The sequence below is a fragment of the Protopterus annectens genome, chromosome 6.part0 (genome assembly GCF_019279795.1).
Source record: "Protopterus annectens isolate FY-2018-M chromosome 6.part0, PAN1.0, whole genome shotgun sequence".
Taxonomy (NCBI): domain Eukaryota; kingdom Metazoa; phylum Chordata; order Ceratodontiformes; family Protopteridae; genus Protopterus; species Protopterus annectens.
In genome coordinates, this window is record NC_056737.1 from 1,105,430,159 (window position 1) to 1,105,450,837 (window position 20,679).

At 41.6% G+C, this 20,679-nt stretch overlaps 1 protein-coding gene across 2 annotated transcripts in view; it reads left to right on the forward strand.

Moving 5' to 3' along the window:
- The window catches only part of ATXN3 (ataxin 3), a 773,701-nt gene that overhangs the window by 81,105 nt on the left and 671,917 nt on the right, over positions 1-20,679 (forward strand). For both annotated transcript variants that reach the window (XM_044074716.1, XM_044074717.1), the window contains exon 3: positions 13,411-13,455. In XM_044074716.1, the coding sequence (XP_043930651.1) occupies positions 13,411-13,455 (45 nt within the window). The remainder of the gene's footprint in view (positions 1-13,410; positions 13,456-20,679) is intronic.

Here is a 20,679-nt window from a genome sequence, read left to right on the forward strand (position 1 = left end):
ACTTTTCAACTGACTTGGGGGGAAAGATTGCTCTGCATGCAAAGAACTGGGAACTCGTTACCCAGGACAAATGGGTTTTAAATGGTGTCCCAAGGATACAGATTTCACTTCCACACTTGTTACCAACCCCAAACGGTTGGCCAGATCTACCCCAAATCAGTGGGCAGAGGCCCAAAAGCAAGTTCTCTCTGTCTCTGTCTGTCTCTGTCTGTCTCTGTCTGTCTCTGTCTGTCTCTGTCTGTCTCTGTCTGTCTCTGTCTGTCTCTGTCTGTCTCTGTCTGTCTCTGTCTGTCTCTGTCTCTCTGTCTGTCTCTCTGTCTCTGTCTGTCTCTGTCTGTCTCTGTGTCTCTGTCTGTCTCTGTGTCTCTGTCTGTCTCTGTGTCTCTGTGTCTCTGTCTGTCTCTGTCTCTCAGGGAATCTTGCAGAAGATACCTACGCTTCAAAGCAGGCTACACCCACTATCAGTTCTCTGCACTGCCCTTTGGCTTATCTACTGCGCCCAAGGTATTCACAAAGTGCCTAGCTCCAGTCATTGCATTTTGCAGGCAAAAAAAATATTCAAATATATCCATACCTGGACGATTGTCTAATTCAGGCAGAAAGCCAGGACATACTTTTGAATCATCAGGCCTTCGTACAAAGGGTGCTAACTTGTCTGGGGTACACCATAAACGAAAATAAATACACCTGGTACCCTGTCAACAAATTATATTCCTGGGAGCAAGCTTGAATACAACTTCCGAGATGGCTTTCCTCATGCCAGAGAAACAAATTAATTTGACAACCAACTTCAAACAAGTGGCCACAAAAACCCTACTATCTGCAAGCCTTTGGGTTCATGGCCTCCTGCATTCTTCTAATTCCATTTGCAAGTCTGCATATGAGGAAACTACAATGGTATCTAAAAATCCTATGGTGTCAACATTCTCAGGATCTAGAAGCAATGATTCCTATCATACCTTGCCTAGAGTTCCTGTGGTGGGCAGAGGCCTGCCACCAAAACAAGGGACTACCATTCACACTACTCCCTGCTGCCCAACCCCCAATAACAGATGCATCAGACTATGCATGGGGGCCTCATCTGGCAGGGAAGTGCATTCAGGGCAAATGGAACCAAAGTCAAATGCACCTGCATGTCAATCAAAAAGAAATGTTAGCTGTACAGAATGCTCTGACAGCCTTCAAGGACCACATTCTTCCAGGACAATTAATGGTAAAGACGGACAACACCACTGTTATGTGGTACATAAGCAGGGAGTACACATTGTTACCCCCTCTGCAGACTAGCCATGGCATTGTGGAACACAGCCTTGAGCTACCAAGTGCATCTACAAGCTCAATTCCTGCCAGGAAAACTAAATACACTGGCAGACGGACTAAGCAGAAACCTCATGGATCCACACGAGTGAAAACTGGAACCAAGGATTTTCAACATGTTGACAAGAAAATGGGGAGCCCAGGTATAGACCTGTTTGCCTCCCCCCAGAACTATCAATTGGACAAATTTTGCACAAGGACTCCCCACAAACAAGCTTGGAAAGTGGATGCTCTGTCCTTCAGCTGGAAGAACCTATCAGTTTATGCCTTCCCTTCTCTGCGTCTCCTCTCCAAAGTGCTACTAAAGATCAAACCGGACAAACCAAGGACGATTTTGATTGCACCAGACTGGCCACTCCAACACTGATACCCCCTGTTGCACAGTGCGTCACTGTTGGCCCCATGGCACCTGCCTCGGACTACTTTTCTGTTGTCTCAGCAGGAGAACCAGATTCTGCACCCTCTGCTTCAAACACTGAACCTAACAGCCTGGCTAATTACCTAAGCTCTCCTTTACCATCCCTCAGTAAACCAGTGTTGGATGTCATTTTAGAGGCAAGGAGACGTAGTACTAGAAAATCTTATGCTGAAAAATGGAAAGGATTCTGTGCTTGGAACCAGTCTCAATGGATGAGCACAGCAGTGCCCAGTTTACCTCAGATTTTACAATACTTAACTGAGATGCTTCACAAGGGCCTGTCCTTTTCCTCCATCAAAATTCATGCCTCAGTCATTTCAGCTCATAACATAGAATCTCCCCTCTTCTCTCATCCACGGCTCAAGCAGTTCCTCAGAGGGGCCAAACATTTTAAGACCACCCAGCCTGGGAGCTTAACTTTGTCTTGGAGAAACTCACTCTTCCTCCTTTCGAGCCAGATGCTGCTGCAGATTTAAAATTTCTTTCCTGGAAAACAGCTTTCCTTTTAGCGATCACTTCAGCAAGAAGGGTATTTGAATTACAGGCCATTATGGCAGTGGAGCCTTTCATCATCTTTCTTGCGGACAGGGTGTCCCTCAGAACCAATCCCTCCTTCATGCCCAAGGTGGTATCCAGTGTGGCCCTGAATCAGTCCATTTATTTGCCAACCTTCTTTCCTAATCCACAGAACAAAGAGGAATGGATACTGCACTCCTTAAATGTGCACAGACAACTTAGATTCTACTTGGACAGGACTAAACCTCAAAGGAAATCTGAACAACTGCTGGTGGCATTTGCTGCAGGGACGGAGGGGAAGGCTGTTTCAAAGCAAACCATTTCTAAATGGATAGGCCATTGCATTCATTTCTGATATAAGCAACCTGGAAAACCTATCCCACAGGAGATCAGACCCCACTCAACTAGTACTGCATCTCCCTCTACAGCCTTTCTCAGAGGCGTCCCTACCAGGGACATCCTAGAAGCTGCTGCCTGGAGTTCTGTACATACTTTCACCAAGCATTACCATTTGCCAATTTTCTCTAAATCCAGAGCTGGCTTTGCCACTGCAGTCTTGCAGGGCCGTATAGCTGGTTCTAATGCTATCTAAATTCCTCCTCTCATCTTTAGCTTTGTGAATCTACCCAAATGTAATGACTGCAACAGTGAAACATTAAGAACATAGTATAGTTGTGTACACTAACCATAAAGGTAGATGTCTGAGTGTATTCACTGCTGCAGTCCTGGTTACCCTCCCTCCAGCCCCCTGACTTCTTTTGGCTATACCTCTACTCTCCTTTTCTATGCTTAAAAGCTTTTTGGTTGGAGGTATAACCTTGTATAATTATATATTTAATTGCTTCCCATTAGGGGGGCACCTGACATCTGGGGCAAGAAAAACTGATGTAATGGCGTCGGCTGCATGTTTTATACCCCTGACGACCTGATGTCATGTCACGGAAGAAGAGACAGCAACTGACGCAGGACCCAAGACTTTGTTCATCAGGCCGACTGAGGTCTACTGCAAGCAGATAACCCAAATGTGATGACCGCAGCAGTGAATACACACTAACAACTAACATCTACATTTATGGTAAGTGTACACAAGTGTACTTTCTTCCACCATCTTTTCTCTTAACCTCTACAATCCTTGGTTAGTTTTCAGTTGTCTTTTTATCTCCAAATTCAGTCCATTCAAAGCGTATTTAACTTTAAAATTACTAGTTTCATAAAATAATGTTATACTTTCAGTCTAGTAGCCTATTTTTCTTCTATACTTGAATGCCTTAGTACTAACAGTACTGTGAACAGGCCTACCAAGTATATCGGCCTCTGCAAACATCTTGCTGTTCTCCCGCACCAGTGAAATCATGTAAAATAAAATTGTTAAAATGGTATTGGTCATAAAACAAGTTGAACTATGTGGAGCTCTACTTCCACCCTCTTTATCTGGTAACTAGGGGCCTTGTCATTACCAGCCAGCTACTAAGTCACTTGACTAACATACTACTAGCACCCTTACAGCTGAGTTTACTCCTCAACTTGCATGGTATTGAATGTTAACTTTTTTTAAAATTCACCAGTGCCGCTTATTACAACCATCACAATAAAATTTCACGCAACTTGTTTGGCACAAAAAAAAAAGATTTCTGTTAAGAAAAGCTGTACTGCAAGGCCTAGGGAGGATTTGGGTTTTGCTACCTAACTTGCCCCCACCCCACCAAGTTAGTAGTGCTCCACCTTGAGCACGATTTTCAAAACATAATACTTAGAACAGGGTATTGTGGCCTACCAGCCATCTGTGAACTGCACTAAAGCAGAATTCTTAGTATATTTTTTTCTTACAGTAAATTGTTTCTGGAACCGACACTACTCTACATGGCTAAAGACACACTGCACTCACCCTCGCTATACTTGGGCTCACTGTGCTTTCCTACCCTACTTCTTAACCCCACTCTCCCTCTCGTGCTCTACATTTAAAGTATCCACAGTCACCTATTAAGCCCAATCAGCCAATCACAATAGATTGTCACTCTCAACATCACTTTTATATATTAGCCAACTAAACCACTCAATCAAATCTGCTACCTCATAATCCAGTCACAGTGGCACTCCCACAACTCCTGCTTGTTTCCCTCACTGTGGTAATGCAACTTACAACCTGCCACCAGCTATCACTTAACACACCTATAACAAAACAAACCATTACATTCCCATGTCTCCAACTTTACATCACACCATCTTCATTGAATTATTTAAAATCAGTTATTCCATTTATAGCCCATGGATCAGTAAAATACCTTCAGAACAGAAAATTCATTACAAATGCCCTGATAATTTTCAGGACAAATATAAATGATAAAGTGGAGATGTTTACCTTAATCCTGGCCTAACTCAATCACCACCACTTCTAAATAGTGTTTACATTACAACACTGCCAGATCTAGGGATCTAAACCTGGTCTGTACAAAACATGCTGGAGAGACAGATGTGCGTCTCTGAGATTACCTGTTTTCTGGAACATAAATCTGAGCCATTTCCTGACCTCCTTCAAATACAGTTTGGACCAATGGATGGGGAATTGTAAATTCATTCCAGGAGTGGCACCTGTGTCCCTTATGGACAAGGCAGTCTGCAAAATGCTCAAGAGTAATAGGCACAGACCTAAGCCATCCTCTAGCCTTTAGGGATAGAAAATTGGGTAAAATGTAGGTAATAATGGCTAGGCTTGTAACTGCTCTTAAGCCTTTAGGTTAGTAATCGCCTGTGAAACTTTGCCAAGTCCTAACCCATCAGGATGGGTTACAGGTCTTTCACATCAGTATGTTGTTGTTATTGTGTCTTTTGGCTTATCCCGGTTAGGGGTCACCACAGCGGAACTCTGGTCCGTTAATGTTTTGGTAGTGTATTTTTGTGTGCCGAGTTACCAGCCGTGATGCCCAACCTTCAACGAAGGCCCGCCCATTCACGCATGCCTCCACACAGAAGACGCTCTAGCTGAGAATCGAACACTACCACGTCTTGCTGTGAGGTGACAACGCTAAGAACCATTAATAACAAATTAAGTAAAGTTCATGACTGGATCAGCCGTAACTCTGTTGATATCCTAGTTACCACAGAAACCTGGCGGAAATAGATGATGAAGTATCAATCCCTGCATAAAATATACTAAGGCTCGACAGATAAAATAAAACAGCAGGTGAAGGTAGCTTACTCCACAAAATACTTTGGAACTCCTCTTTCCGTGACGCCACTTCACAGTTCAAACATGCAGAAGTACATGTCTCACAGCATAAGCACATGACCCATAAAAGTCTAACCATAAACGGCATATACATACATACAGGTAATAATATCTCTATGCTAGAAGAGACTGTTTGCTGGATCCCCACCAATATACAATAAGAAATCATAATATTGGGCGTCGTGAACATTGATTATTGTACAGTAAACTCTGATAACCCTTCTAATACAACACAACTGTAGGACTTTGGTTCCCTATTAGAAGACGGAAGATGCATTCTTTCGAATGTGTCTTGGTCGAACTTAAGACTGAAACGGCAAAATATCGAAGCGGCTTTTAAGCGAATTCTTTCCCTGGGAAAGAATTTGCTTTGTCGCTTCGTTACTTTGCCGATGTCCTTCAAGGATGCATCTGCAGTCATAACAAATGGGTTGTCCTGTCGTCAGGCAGCCGGATTCCAAAGTCTGTCCGCTTCGCTGATGTCGCACTTCACCCGACGTCATCTCTGCTGGTCTTCGGGTATAAAGGCATCAGCCGACGCCATTTTCCTCAGTCTTTCTGCAGCGTGGCGCTTGAAGCAGAAGCTGTTCGCAAGTGCCGGTCGGTCAGATCCAGAGATTACCAAAGACTTCTAAAAGCTAAGTACCGACTCTTTCTTGCCTCAGCCGATGTCAGAAAAGTAAATAACTGTTTAACTTGTGGGAAACAAATACCTCATAAAGATTTCCACTCTTACTGCCTACCTTGTTTAGGCCCAGACCACGTAGCAGCCTGTTTAGCCTGTGCTTCTTCAACCGACGAGCGATCGGAGTTTGCTGAACAGTTTCGCTCAGATTTTGGATCCTCCGACTACCCAAATTGTTAAAAATGCAAAGAAAAGACCGACACGAAACCATGGTTAAGCATGCTGTGTCTCGGTTTGGGTCAATCTTCAGCGAATCCATGACTACTACTGAGGCTCCTGCTGCCCTAGTTGAATCGGCCTCTGAAGTTTTGCCTACTATTGTGGTTCCTAGTGAATTATCAGACACCATCCCTTTGGATGTCTCTACCCCAGCACATGGTGCTGCTAGGCCTCCTGCAGCCATGTCTATAAAGGCCTTTGCCAGGGCTAAAGCAGCCAAAACTGTTAAATCAGTGCCTGTTAAGACCCCCTCACATAGGCCCACTTCTAGTTCACAAATGCTTACTCTGGCAGAGGATTTAATCTCCTTAATTAGGGATCCCAATCTCACCCAGACAGGGCCTCTCAGCCTCCAGAAAAGAGACCTAGAGCAGAGCCCCGAGCCAGTGTCCTCTGATGATTCTTCGGATGACTCAGACATTACAGATCAGCCAGAGGCTCCTTTTTCTACTTATGAAGATTCCGATGCTGAAGAATCCATTCCATCTGCCTCTCCACCAGAGGAATTTTCCTTTGGGGAAACCTTACATGCCATGAGAGAACAATTCCAATGGCAGGGACAAGATTTCTCAGATTCAAGAAAAGGCTTAGGACCTTTCTGCACTTACCACAACATAGGCCCTTAGCTATACCTCCAGTTCTGCCTGTTGTGGATGATGCATTTAATGATGTTTGCACTGCTCCTGATACTTTACCTCCAGCCCCTGCCAAACCAGATAGATTTTACAGGGTGCCAGACACTCATCACCACCTGTACAAGGCCCCACTTGCAGATCCTGAGACTATATCCCAGGGGCCTAAGGCAGTAGCCGACCTCAGCAAAAACCCTCCCTTCTGAAAGGGAATCCAGGTCCTTAGAGAGATGGGGGAAAAAAGTTTACACCTCTGCTACTCTCTCAGCTAGAGCTTTAAACTGTCAGTTTAACATGATCCAATACCAAGAGTTTATGCTTGATCAGTTAACTAAGAAGCTGTCCTCTGACTCCTTAGATAAGAAATATGTTTTAGAAATGGTGAATAACATTCAGCAGGTTAGTAACCATTCTTTAAAATGTGGCTATGATGCACTGGAGGCTTCATTTAGATCAGCCATGACTGGCACAGTGATAAGAAGGCATGCATGGTTGAAGGAACAGGTTTTGCCGGATCATGTTAAAGCAAAGCTGTTAGATGCTCCTATGGATAAGGCCAGTCTATTTGGTACACCTGCTCAGCAAATGGAAGAGAAGGCAAAATCTGTACAAACAGTTAAGGATTTCTTACAGGTTCAGCCCCCAAGGTTTAGCAGGAACTGGCCTGCCAAAAATTGGTCCTTTCCAGACTCCTCAAAATCTCAAAGAGGCAGGAATAGATGCTCTAGAGGCAGAAATCAATCCAGAGGAGGTGCCTATAGAGGACGCCAGTGGCAAGGCAATAACCAGAGAGGCACAGACACAACCACTGCCACTGCAACAGGACAATCACAGTGACTTGGCTCTGACACTGCCTACCAGGGAGCAAATAGCAGCACCTTTAGGCGGAAAGTTAGCCTTATTTTCGAAAAATTGGCACTATATCACAAAAGACAAGTGGATTTTGCAAAGCATAGACCAAGGCTACAAGTTCCACTTCCACACCTTACCAGTAAAAAGAGGAATGCCAAACCTGCCTCCAAATCAAAAAACAGAAGCTCTAAAGCAGATAGCTCAATTAACAAAGATGAGAGCTGTGGAAAGAGTACCAATAACACAACAGGGCAAAGGATTCTACTCCAGACTCTTCCTAGTACCAAGAAAAGAGAAAAGTTGGAGACCTATTCTCGACCTGTCCGTCTTAAACACATACATCATTGTACCAAAATTCAAAATGCTGACCCTACAGCAACTTCTTCCCATGCTGGGCAAGGAGTGTTGGCTGGTAACTCTAGATCTCAAGGAGGCATACCTGCACGCCCCATACGACCAAATTGCAGAAGATACCTCAGATTTCTTGCAGGATCAGAGCATTATCAATTCTCAGCATTGCCCTTTGACTTATCTACTGCGCCCAGAGTATTCACAAAATGCCTGGCATCAGTAATCGCTCATTGCAGGCTACAGGGAATCCAAATTTATCCATACCTGGACGACTGCCTGTTACAAGCGGACAACAAAAGCAAGCTGACAACAGATTTACAAAGAGTCATTTGCTTACTACAAGCCCTGGGATACACAGTCAATTTAAAAAAGTCAAGACTGATTCCATCCCAGACAAGAACATTCTTGGGCGGAATTGGACACAGTAAAACAAATGGCATTCCTAACTGCAGAAAAACAAGCACAACTCCCTCTTTACTTCTTGGCATTAACAAAGCAGCACAAACTAACAGCAAGAAAAGTACTGCAGGCCTTGGGCTTCATGGCATCATGCATAATCCTGGTCCCCATGCCAGACTGCATATGAGAAAACTACAGTGGTACCTAAAGAATTTATGGTCTCAACACAGGCACAGCTTAGAAACCGAAATCCCACTAATCCCATGCCTGAAACAAGAATTCCTATGGTGGGCTCAAGCATGCCAGTCAAACCCAGGCTTGCCCTTCCACAACTTTCAAGCAAACCAAACCATCTCAACGGACGCCTCAGACCTAGGCTGGGGCCACATGTTGGACAAGTGCATACAAGGATTGTGGACTCCAGACCAGCTGCACCTGCACATAAACCAAAAAGAAATGCTGGCAGTAAAACTAGCAATCCAGACATTCAAACCATTCCTCAAAGAAGGCCATTTAATGATAAGGACAGACAACACCACAGTCATGTGGTACATCAACAAACAGGGAGGCACTCATTCATACCCCTATGCAGAATGACTCTGGACCTTTGGAATATGGCTCTGAGCTACAACATCCAGTTACAGGCAATATTTGTGCCGGAAAAGAAAACACCCTAGCAGACATGTTAAGCAGAACCACCTCGGATGCTCACGAATGGATGCTACACCCGGACATCTTCAAGGCCATCACAAAGAAATGGGGAATGCCACAAATAGACCTATTCGCATCCCCACTCAATCACCAGCTCAAAAATTCTGCACAAGGACATGCCACCCACTAGCATGGAAGGTGGACTCTCTATCCTTCAGTTGGAAAGGCCTGACAACATATGCATTTCCACCTCTTCCTTTGATGCACAAGGTACTACTGAAAATCAAAGAGGAACGTCCAAGGATAATTCTGATGGCTCGAATTGGCCAAGACAACACTGGTATCCTTTGCTGAGGAGCATGTCTCAGGGGAGAATGTGGCCAATACCCCTGATGCCTTTGATGTTAACTCAGAACAACTACAACATCATGCACCCAAACCTAAAAACCTTGCAACTGACTGCCTGGAACATCACATAACAGCAACTAACCCAGACTTATCCCAAAGGGTTAAAGACATTATCCTTGAAGCCCGCAGACCTTCAACAAGAAGGAACTATGCAGGAAAATGGAAAAGGTTTGTCATTTGGAGTACTGAAAGAGGAAAAGATGTCTCGAACATAGATATTGCTAACATCCTGGAGTACTTGGCAGAGCTTCTACATACGGGCCTGTCCTGTTCCTCCATCAAGATGCATGCATCAGCTATTTCCGCAGAATACAGCTTCGATCCACCTGTCTTTTCGCATCCTCTACTCAGGCAATTCCTCAGAGGGATCAAGAATGTAAAACCTCCTAGAAAACCACCATTACCAGCATGGGACTTTAACTTTGTGCTAGAAAAATTGACACTCCCTCCATTTGAACCAGCAGCAACAGCAAATCTGCAACACCTATCATGGAAAACTGCTTTCCTACTGGCAATTACTTCAGCAAGGAGGGTTTCGGAACTACAGGCCTTAATGGCAGTACAACCCTTCCTAATCTTCCATCAAGATAGTGTCCATGAGAACTAATCCTACATTTATGCCTAAGGTGGTATCCAGAGTGTCTTTAAACCAGGCAATCCACCTACCTACCTTCTTTCCCAATCCACAGAACAGGGGGGAAAGGCTGCTGCATACCTTGGATGTACACAGACAGTTACGCTACTACCTGGACAGTACCAAAAGTAACAGAAAACTGACCAGCTTTTAGTAGCCTATGCAACAGGAAGGGAAGGAAAAGCAATTTCCAAACAGACAATCTCCAAATGGATAGGAAATTGCATAAGATTCTGTTACTCCTACCATGGAAAACCAGTTCCACAGAACATAAGACCTCATTCTACAAGGGCTACAGCCACTACCACAGCTTTCTTACGAGGAGTGGCAACCAAGGACATTATTGAGGCGGCTACTTGGACCTCCGTGCATACATTTGCCAAGCATTATAATTTACCTCTATACTCTAGATCCCGAGCAGGGTTTGCCACTGCTGTATTGCAAGGGATCCTAACTACACCATAATTCTTCTTCCTCCTCCCTAGTTTGGCTATGGTATTCTACCCATTTGTTATGACTGCAGATGCATCCTTGAAGGACATAGTACAGTTTTGTACCTACCATAAATGTAGATGTCCGAACAGGATAGCATCTGCAGTCAGGATTACCCACCCTCCTTCCCTCTGTGGTACTCCTAGGGTATTTACCCTCCTAATAGCTAGCTGGGGAGTCTCTTATGGTGTATTTGTTTGTATATATGTACATACATGCTTATTTTTTGTGTTTGCCTTCTACTATTTTGGAAACATTGGCATTTATCCAAAATTTAGCTTTCCTAGAGGGCAACTGGCATCTGGGGCAAGAAACACTGAGGAAAATGGCGTCGGCTGATGCCTTTATACCCGAAGACCAGCAGAGATGATGTCGGGTGAAGTGCGACATCAGCCGGAGCCGGACCCAGACTTTGGAATCCGGCCGACCGAAGGGCTGCCTGACGACAGGACAACCCATTTGTTATGACTGCAGATGCTATCCTGTTCGGACATCTACATTTATGGTAGGTACAAAACTGTACTTTTTCGGCACTATAGTGCGGTCTCTGAGTTGGTATATTTAAGTAGGGGGGTGTGGGGCCACAGCCTCCCACTTAATGTAATGTTTAAAGTTGTTTTTGAAACAGCAAATTATTTTTATTTTTTTATTTATTTATTTATTTTCCCTTGGAAAAAAAATGTGGTTCTGACAGTTCGACATTGTAAGCTTTCGCTTTCATAGGGTCGATTTAATCACCGTTCGCTTTTTTTAAGCGTTCGGTGATCTAATATAGACCAGTAGGGCTTTACATAACTAATCAGTACCCAACTTGGTACCATAAAACTACAGCTAAAGAATTGTACTAGACTGGATTCTTGCATCTTTACCCAAGAAAGTAGTATCCCATGGCACTATGCTGTGCACACTTGAGTGACCATTGGTATACGTTTGCAGTCCAATACCAAAACTTGATTAACTCTATCACTGTAATGTAGTGAAGCACCTCACCAATTTCCAGACAGAAGCCTTCATCAGAGCCTTAAAACTGTATAAGTTGAATGTGCGCTAACACTTGATGATCCTGTGACAGTATTCAGCAAAACATTTCTAAGTGTTCTAAATGATCATGCCTCTTTAAGAACTAAATGAGTTAATGCCAGCCTAGCACCACTGCCAACTAGGGCAACTTAACATCTCTTGAATGGAGAGGGCCTAGAAAAATGTCTAGAAATAAAACATCATCTCAGCAAAAGTTCAGCTGTTTAAGAAATCCAACATAACCAAAGCTGCAGCAGTTTAAGAAAACCTGTTCTATCAAGTTTCAAGATGTGTACCATTCTAGTCTCAACTCTTCTGTCCTTCCATAAACAAACTTGTAAACTCAGGAAAATCTGGACATCCAACCATTCCAGAAGCATCGTCTCTGTGTAACCTACACTTTATTAAAAACAGTTAACTCCTTAATTAAAAATAAATGCGCATTTAATTTCCAGACTCTACACCCCAAGTAAACATCAAGCAATATTTTTCATCCCACTTGCATTCCTACTTATACTGTCAGAAACAATCTACTTAAACCCAGACCTGCTACCAGGACCAATTGCCTTCAGAATATATCCTATCAAGCATATCCTGTCTCTGTCTTCATAAATCACTTAGTCAAATAGAAGTATGTTTAATCACTGTGGAAGAAAATCTTTCGTCATACCATTTCACAAATATAACCAAGCACAACCTTTTGGTTCAGTACAGCAGAGCTTCAGGCCTGTCCACAGTACAACCACTGCACCGTTCAGCTTCATTGATTTCAGTTTATCACAGTACAGATGCAGGCATACCTTGTCTTTATGCTCGCTGTTCTTCTTTTCAAAGTTTTGACACAGTCTGCCACCAACCCTCCTACATAACCTCTCTTTTGGTCTTGTATTTTCACTCAGCTGGTTACACAGCTCCCTACAGACTGGGAGCAAGCAGTGAAATGACAGAATGATTTATTCTCATTCTTGCCTGTTTCAGTAAGTGTTCCCCAAGGATCTGTACTTGTCCTGCTTCTGTTTAAATGATAAATGTTTTGCACACTTTCTCCAAGAATGCCACAGTAGCACATTACAGTAGCTGCACAGTAGTGCTTTTCTCCTTTGGAGTTTGCACTGTATTCCTGTCACTACTAGTTTGATTGGATTTGATTGAATGGTTGATTGATTTTTGCAGAATTCTGCATGACTGCTTTTGTGAAAGAATTGTTGATGCAAAATGTCTGGGATTGGGACTACTAGCTGCACGAAAGGCATGGATGTCCTGGACAATTGTATTTTGCCTATTCAGTATCAATCCTTTGGAATCTACTACTTTTCTAGTTAGGCCTCCTTTAGAAATTCTTTGAAGTACCACCTGTTTAGAAGTGTTTAAATTCAAGCAGATGTAGTGTTTTGAATTTGGTACTTTTTTGTTAACATTAAGATTTTATTATGCTGAGGCATTGTGTTTTGTGTATGTTTTGGTGAATTATTTTAGTGTGTTTTGTAGATATTAAGTGCTTAGTAATTTAATATTTAAATATTGCAGATCAGTAAAATGAGAAGGTATACATAAAAGAAGAAAAAAGTTAACTTTGTTTTTTAATTGCAGCAACCTTCTGGGAATATGGATGACAGCGGGTATTTTTCTATTCAAGTGAGTACAAGCGCAGTTTTTTCCACATTCTTATAAGAGGCTTTTAGTTGCTGTTTGCTTATGACACCTGTGTTAGCTGTGTGAAATTCGGATATTGAGCAGCTGTAGTCTGTGATGCACTTGGCCCATGCTGTGACAACTCTACCAGTTGTAACTTCAAAACACCAGTTGACTAACTGCAGTAACTTCAAATAAGCATGTTAGCTTATTGGTCCTTTACTGAGCATCTTGAAAACTGGCCCCAGGTTCTGTCTTGTATTTCAAAAAAATGAATAAATAGCACCATGCAAGGGGATAAAGTGTATGATTAGTATGCCACAAGTGACATTTATTAGAATGTGATACAAATGGCTTTCCATGTATTTTCTATTTGTGAAGCATGATCTTAGTTTGACTATGATTGTGAGAGAGATTCAGAGGTATTTATTTGTAGCAGATGGTGAATCAGTAAATAATTTGCATACAGTGTTGCGATTGGCCAAATTGGATAACTAACTTTGTTTTCTTATTTTGCTTAGGTTGAGTAGGATCAGGACCTCTGGCTAGAAAGGCAGGGCAGAAATGGGTCTGCAACTGAAGAATAAAACATGTATTGTTATTGGATTCAAAGAATTTTAAGTCTCGTAACCATCAGTGCTTTGGTAATAATCACCATCAGGCTTTAACCCCTTTCTCAAAAATAGCTAGGTCAGTTATTCCTGAGGTAAATTTGAGGGTACCCATCCAACCATCCAGGTTCTGTTTAAAGGATGATGACGTATTTCACTGTGAAACTTACAGGGGCAGCTTTATTCACGTTTCTATAGTATGGCTGTTATGTATGTGATTAGTATCTTACATGCAGGAGCAGAAATGTTTCCTATGTTGGTGACTTGTACTGTGTATGTCCTATATCCTGCTGTTTTTACTGAGAGACTTTTTTTAGACTGTATACTGTGTCTAGCAAACAGTTCTTCTGGTTAATTTCTGTAACATGAGGTGGATGGCTTTATACAGAGATACTGAAAAATGTTTCTTTTTAGTATTTTGCAGTAAGAAACATGTTGACCGTACCATTAGGGCATCCTGACCATTTACAGATGAAGCATCTCTTTCCTCTGTTGAGCAGGAAAAGTGAAGCCTTTAAGTAGACAGCCCCCCTTTCTCAAGGTTGCTATTGCTTCCCTACTTTGGACACAATAAAGTCTTAGTGGGTTCTGTTCGAGCAGCTTTATTTTATACAAACACATCTTGATAAAAGATTACTGACTTTAACTTAAGTAACTTGCATACATACTAACTGCTGGAATCATACATGGTTACGCTTTGGCTGCACTCTCAAAATGGCACTAGCAATGGCACATGCTCGCCCTTTATGCATGTGCGTTACGTCTTTGACATGCTGCTTAAAGGTACAGCACACAGTGTGTGCACTCTGATCTACATCCTGTGTCTTGAAAGATAAAGCATGCAATGTTATGAATCTAGTTGGCATTCAGGAATATCACACACGGTTCTCTGTCATGCACTTACACAAGATATGATGCATGTATACACAGTTAAGTCCATGTTGCTGTGTATTCCACACTGGGCCTGGATACTCGTACGTATTGTGTGGCATAAAACTTTGAAATAAACTTAGCAACTGGAGCTGTCTCTGTACAATGCTCGGTCTTAGAATTGTCAGACATTTTCAGGAATGGAGTTAGAGATAGGAATACACTCTGGAATGGGAACAACATTTAGTTCACTCTGAGATTTAGAGTCTATCATTAAAACAATGTTGTGATGATGATCCTGGTACAGGGAGTAAATGTCTATGGTTTCTCCTGTACTCCATGCCCTCAGATTCTACAAGGTAGGATCTTGGCTCTGCACATATACCTGTAATATGACCAATCCGGTCAAAACCTTTTGCCATTTGTATTATCAGTTTCTCCTTCCATTAGCAGATGAAGTTATGTGCTCAATTTGTCATAACTGGACTTCTGGATTGAACACCTCTTGAATAGTTGAGCCTTTATGGTTCTGTTAACTTTTTAGGCTTTAATAAACTGGAACTAATTGGTAGCATTGTTCTGGTTTACCAGGAAAGAAGTCCTTTGAGCAGGTGAGCCGAGAATATAGTCACAGGGTATGTTTCTGAGATTAAGTAAATTAAAAAAGACATCGGTATGGTCATGCTCTGACCTTTCAAGTAATTGCTTTGCACTCTGTACTGGACGTTCAGCTAGACCATTGGACTGAGGATATTCAGGACTGCTAGTAACATGTACAGAGTCCCATTCTCTTGTAAATCTTTGAAACAACTGACCTAGTAAACAGAGTACCATTGTCAGAGATAACATTGTGTGGACTACCATGGACTGAGAAGTGACGTTTTAACTTGGTAATAACAGTAGTTGATGTAAGGTTAGATAGTAAAGTCAATCTCAAACCAGTCAGAATAATAGTCTACCAATACTAAGTAGTGTTGATTGTTCCATGCAAAGATATCCGTGGCTACTGTCGACCAAGGTAGTTCAGGGACTGGACTTAGCTGAAGTGGTTCTCTTTGCAGATGCAGTTTAGTACTGTTGCATACTGAATGAGAAGAAAGTACTTTATTCAATGTCTCTTGGTAATGATGACCAAAATACTAATTCTCTCACTCTCTTTTCTTAGTGGATTTGGAACCTGGGTGACTGCGATGCAAAATCTGAATATATTCTTGTTTTAAGGAAGCAGAAACAACAATTTTAGGACTTTTATTTATCTTCCACCAACATTTCATCTCTGTAAGAAAAATAGGTTTCCACTTCAGGTGGTACACTAGATTGCTTTGACGGCCATCCAACATTAATGTAGTGACTGAGCTTTTGCAAAACTGGATCGGTCTTAATGTGATCTCTTAACTCATCAAGTCTAGTGGTAGAAAAATTACACACTGCTGTCACATCAATGGTAAAATTCTCTACATCAAGCTGTTCCATCATATTTCTAGGCGATCTGGATAAGGTATCAACCAGATAGCATAGTCTGACTTTTGTATAGACCATTTGAAGTTGTACATTTGCAATCTGAGCATTATTCTTTGTAATCTTTGGAGCTGAATGCATAGGCTTTTTTAGAATAGTAACTAGGGGTTGGTGATCAGTTTCAATCTGAATAGCTCAACCATTAATATAATCATGAAACTTGGGACATGCAAATATTATTGCCAAAAGTTCTTTCTCCATTTGAGCATACTGCATATCAGTTTGGGTAAGAGTTCTAGATGCATAGGCTACTGGTCTACCCCTCTTGAAGAATAACTGCGCCTAGACCAAATTTTGAAGCATCACAGGAAAGAGCGATTTGTTCACATCATAGTATCTTAATGTAGGTGGGGTGGCAGTTTTCTGCTTAGGGTCTTCAAATGCCTTCTGGTGGTGTTCCAACCATGACCATGCAACATGTTTCTGTGTTAGATCTCTTAAAGGTGCTGTCAACTCATTGAAGTCTGGTATGAATTTGCCTAAATAGTTAACTATGCCTCGGAAATGCTGTAGAGTTTGAGCATTGTCTGGTGTTGACATCTCAAGAATAGCTGCTTGCTTGGTCAGATGTGGTCTCAAACCAGTACGAGTAAATAAATGACCTACATATGTAACTTCTGGAAGCCTGAATTTGTACTTCACAGGGTTGAGCTTCAAGTTTACTTCACACGCTCTGTCTAGATCTCTCTAGATTTCTGTGATGCTCTGCTTCACCATTGCCTCCAACCAGTTAATCATCTACTTTTGTGGCACTAGGATAACCCGAACAAATTTGCTCCATTGCAAGCTGAAAGACTTAACTTGCAGAGTTTATTCCATATTGCATCCTTAAGAATCTGTATCTGCTAAATGGGCTACCAAAAGTGATTACTAATGAGGATCTGCGATTAAGCATCACGTGCCAAAATGATCTTTTTACATCCAAGACAGAGAACAGTGGCATTTGGTATTAGGGCTGCAACATCTTCAACTGTGTGTATTGGATGATATGGTCTCTTCAATGCTTTGTTAAAATCTCTTGGGTCAATACATATTCTGATTTCGTCTAAGCCTATTTTTTTATGCGCTGCTACCATAGGCGACACCCATTCAGTTGGTTCTGTAACTGGACAATTTATACCTTGTTGCACCGTTTTATCCAACTGAGTCTTGATTTTATTCTGCATAGCTGTCGGAAATTTTCTTGCCAGTCTAACCACTGGAGTGACCTCTGGGCCTAACTTCATAGAATGCACCACTAGAAGTTTGCCCAACCTGTCATCGAAAACATCTGCATACTCTGAGAAAATGGCTTCACAAAAATTAGAACTTGGAGATGCACTTAATGTGATGAACTTCTTTTTGTAAAAGAAAGCAGCTTCATTCTCAGACCATCTTTGAGACCCAATAAAGATTGTACTGGCCTTTGGACTACATAGAATAACAAATTGAAACAGTTCTTGGCCAAATAACATAATGTATCACTGAGCCTTCTGTTTGAATTTCTTCACCACCATAAGCAAGACGTTTTGCACTATTGGCCGCATTGAGTTGTTCATTAGCTCTCACTTTAGCAAATGTGCCTGCTGCTATAACATTGCATTTTGAACCAGTGTCTACTTGAAGCTATGTTGAGTTAACATTGATCCAGGCAGTACAAAATACTTCGCTCTTTGCCAATAAATTTACTTCATCAACTCTTTCAGCAACTACTGATGCACTATCTACATAGAAAGCTGACCGCGGCATCGCTTTTTTGTGCAACTTTTCACAATTATGTGAGATTTATTTGATTTGCATAGCTTTTGAAAATGGTTCCATTTTTTACACTTGTGACATTGCTGACCAAATGCTAAGCACTTCTCTCTTTTAGACTCGAGATTTGCACATCAGTTGCGATAGTTAACAATAAAGCTGGACTTAGGTTTTGCTGATTCATGCTTGTACTGCACTGAGGATGCTCCTTTAACTGAACTAGCCTTACAGCTTGCTGGAAAGCTGTGTGGTTTCCCTGGTGAGCCAGCAGGGGCTGTGGCTGCCATGTGCTTAGGCCTACTTCTGTTTGCCACATGTTGCATACTATCTAGATTTGCTTTGGAGCCTACTAAAGCCATGCTCTTGTCACTCACAAGCATACCTGTGTGTTTTTCTGTCACTTCATGAGTCTGACAAATCTCAGTGGGTTTGCTCAATGTTAAATCACTGTCATGAAGCAAGATCTTTATCACAGCAGCACTGTTAATACCACACATGAGCCTGTCCTTTATTAACTCTTTTAAGTCACCAAAACAACACATTTTAGCCTTGTTTTTCGGGTCAGTTATGTAAGCTGCAAAAGTCTTCCCCCTGATTTCTGATCTGTCATGTAAAACAAATGCATCTCTAGTGTAATATTTGTTTGGGGGTTACACAGCTCTCTAAACTTGCACTTCAGACACTTGTGGTCTTCCCTTGATCAGCCTGTACAACAGTGACTGTTTTTGCCTTCTCCCTCATATACTGCTGGTGCATACACCAATGAATACACTAAAAATCACCACACCAAGGCAAACACGTGTAATACTTTGGAACCATTTGGGTTTAATAAAGAATGTAATTGGAAGTGTATTATTTAATCAAGGTTATTGGATAATTGTTTAATTGAATAAGGCTTTATGGTATTTAAGATTGGATGAATGTATTGTTAACTCTTTGAAGGCTTTGAGTCGATGTGCTAAGTCTTTAATACATCAACACTTATTTCATTCTGGCTCATGGCTTTGCTGTGGTTTTCTACAAATGAATGCTCTCTTTCTATGGCCTCTGACCCAGCTAGGTGTAACAAAATGAATGCCTTGGTGTGTGCATCTTTTTCTGAATAAGCTGCTTGTATACAAATATTGTACTCTTACTCGCATATTCTCCAGTTCTCTGCAATATTCTGATCAAACACAAGTGGTAAGGGCTTTCAAAATCCATCTGCCATATTAACACGTACAAGTGAAGGGTTTTGCAAATACGCACAAACAGATACACATGCCAGTATTTGTAACTTTGCACTTCTGAATTTATGCTTTTGGGCTTTTTTGAAATTGTCATTGGGCTTTCTGAGAAACAACTCTTTTGGGCACTGTGATACTCTTGAAGTTATTGTACTGCAAGAAATTACCTCCTATCAGTACAAGAAACATATCAAACAACTGCATGGTGCAAGCCTCTGTGCAACTGGACTTTGCAAAATAAGTCTCTAGGGCATTGCAGTGCTCTTGAAATTATTGTCTTGCTAAAGTAATTTATCATCATTTTAAGAAGCATTTCAAATAATATCATGATGTGAATGAACTGGGCAAGAGAAGCTCAGAGTCAACAACATTTCGAAGTAATTGCACTTTGCGAATAAACTGTACACAGCATACTGAAATTTCCCCCAAATGGCTGTACTTTAGTAAATAATTCTTTACAGTGCAAGAAATGCTCTGTAATGGCAGCACTTTGTGAATAGACACACCCAGCACAAGAACCGTTTCAAAATGGCTATACTTTGACTGCTCTTCATGAAATAGTTGCACTTTGCACACAACTCTTTGGAATAGATACACAGTAATAAACCTACACTGTAAGCCCTTTTACACACTTTGAGATGGTTCAAATAACTTTAGTTATGCCCTTAATACAATAGAAAGCCATAGTTATGCCCAAAAACTGCACTTTGCCAAAAAGCATGCAGTCGCCTTGGTTTATTCATGCTTAATGTGCCCTTTTGTACCCTTATTTTATTAGTTTTGCTCTTCTCATGCCTATTGTACTTTTCTTGTGCTCGTTTTACTTTAAACATGCTTGTTTTGCTTTTCTGGTAATCGTTGTCAATTGCCATTTATTTTAAACATTTCCCTTAGTTAAGAAACCTTTTGTGCCTCCCGCTTCTTTAATAATGCAGTTTGTGCCCTTGTAATGCTCTGTTTTATCTTGTTTGTAAAATAAATAGTTTGCATGTACTCTCATTACCTTTGATTCTTTTCTGGCTCTTTTTTTGTGCCCGTTTCTCTTAGTTTACCTTCACTGTCATCTCTGCACCTCATGGCTGCAAATACTCTCCGATATCCCGATTCTGACACCATTTCAGTCTCCTACTATGGGCACACTAAGAGTCTTCGTGGGTTCTGTTCAAGCAACCTTATTTTATACAAAGACATCACGATGGAAGATTAGTGACTTTAACAAGTAACTTGTATAACAAACTGCTGGAAGTTATGCATGCTTACTCTCTGGC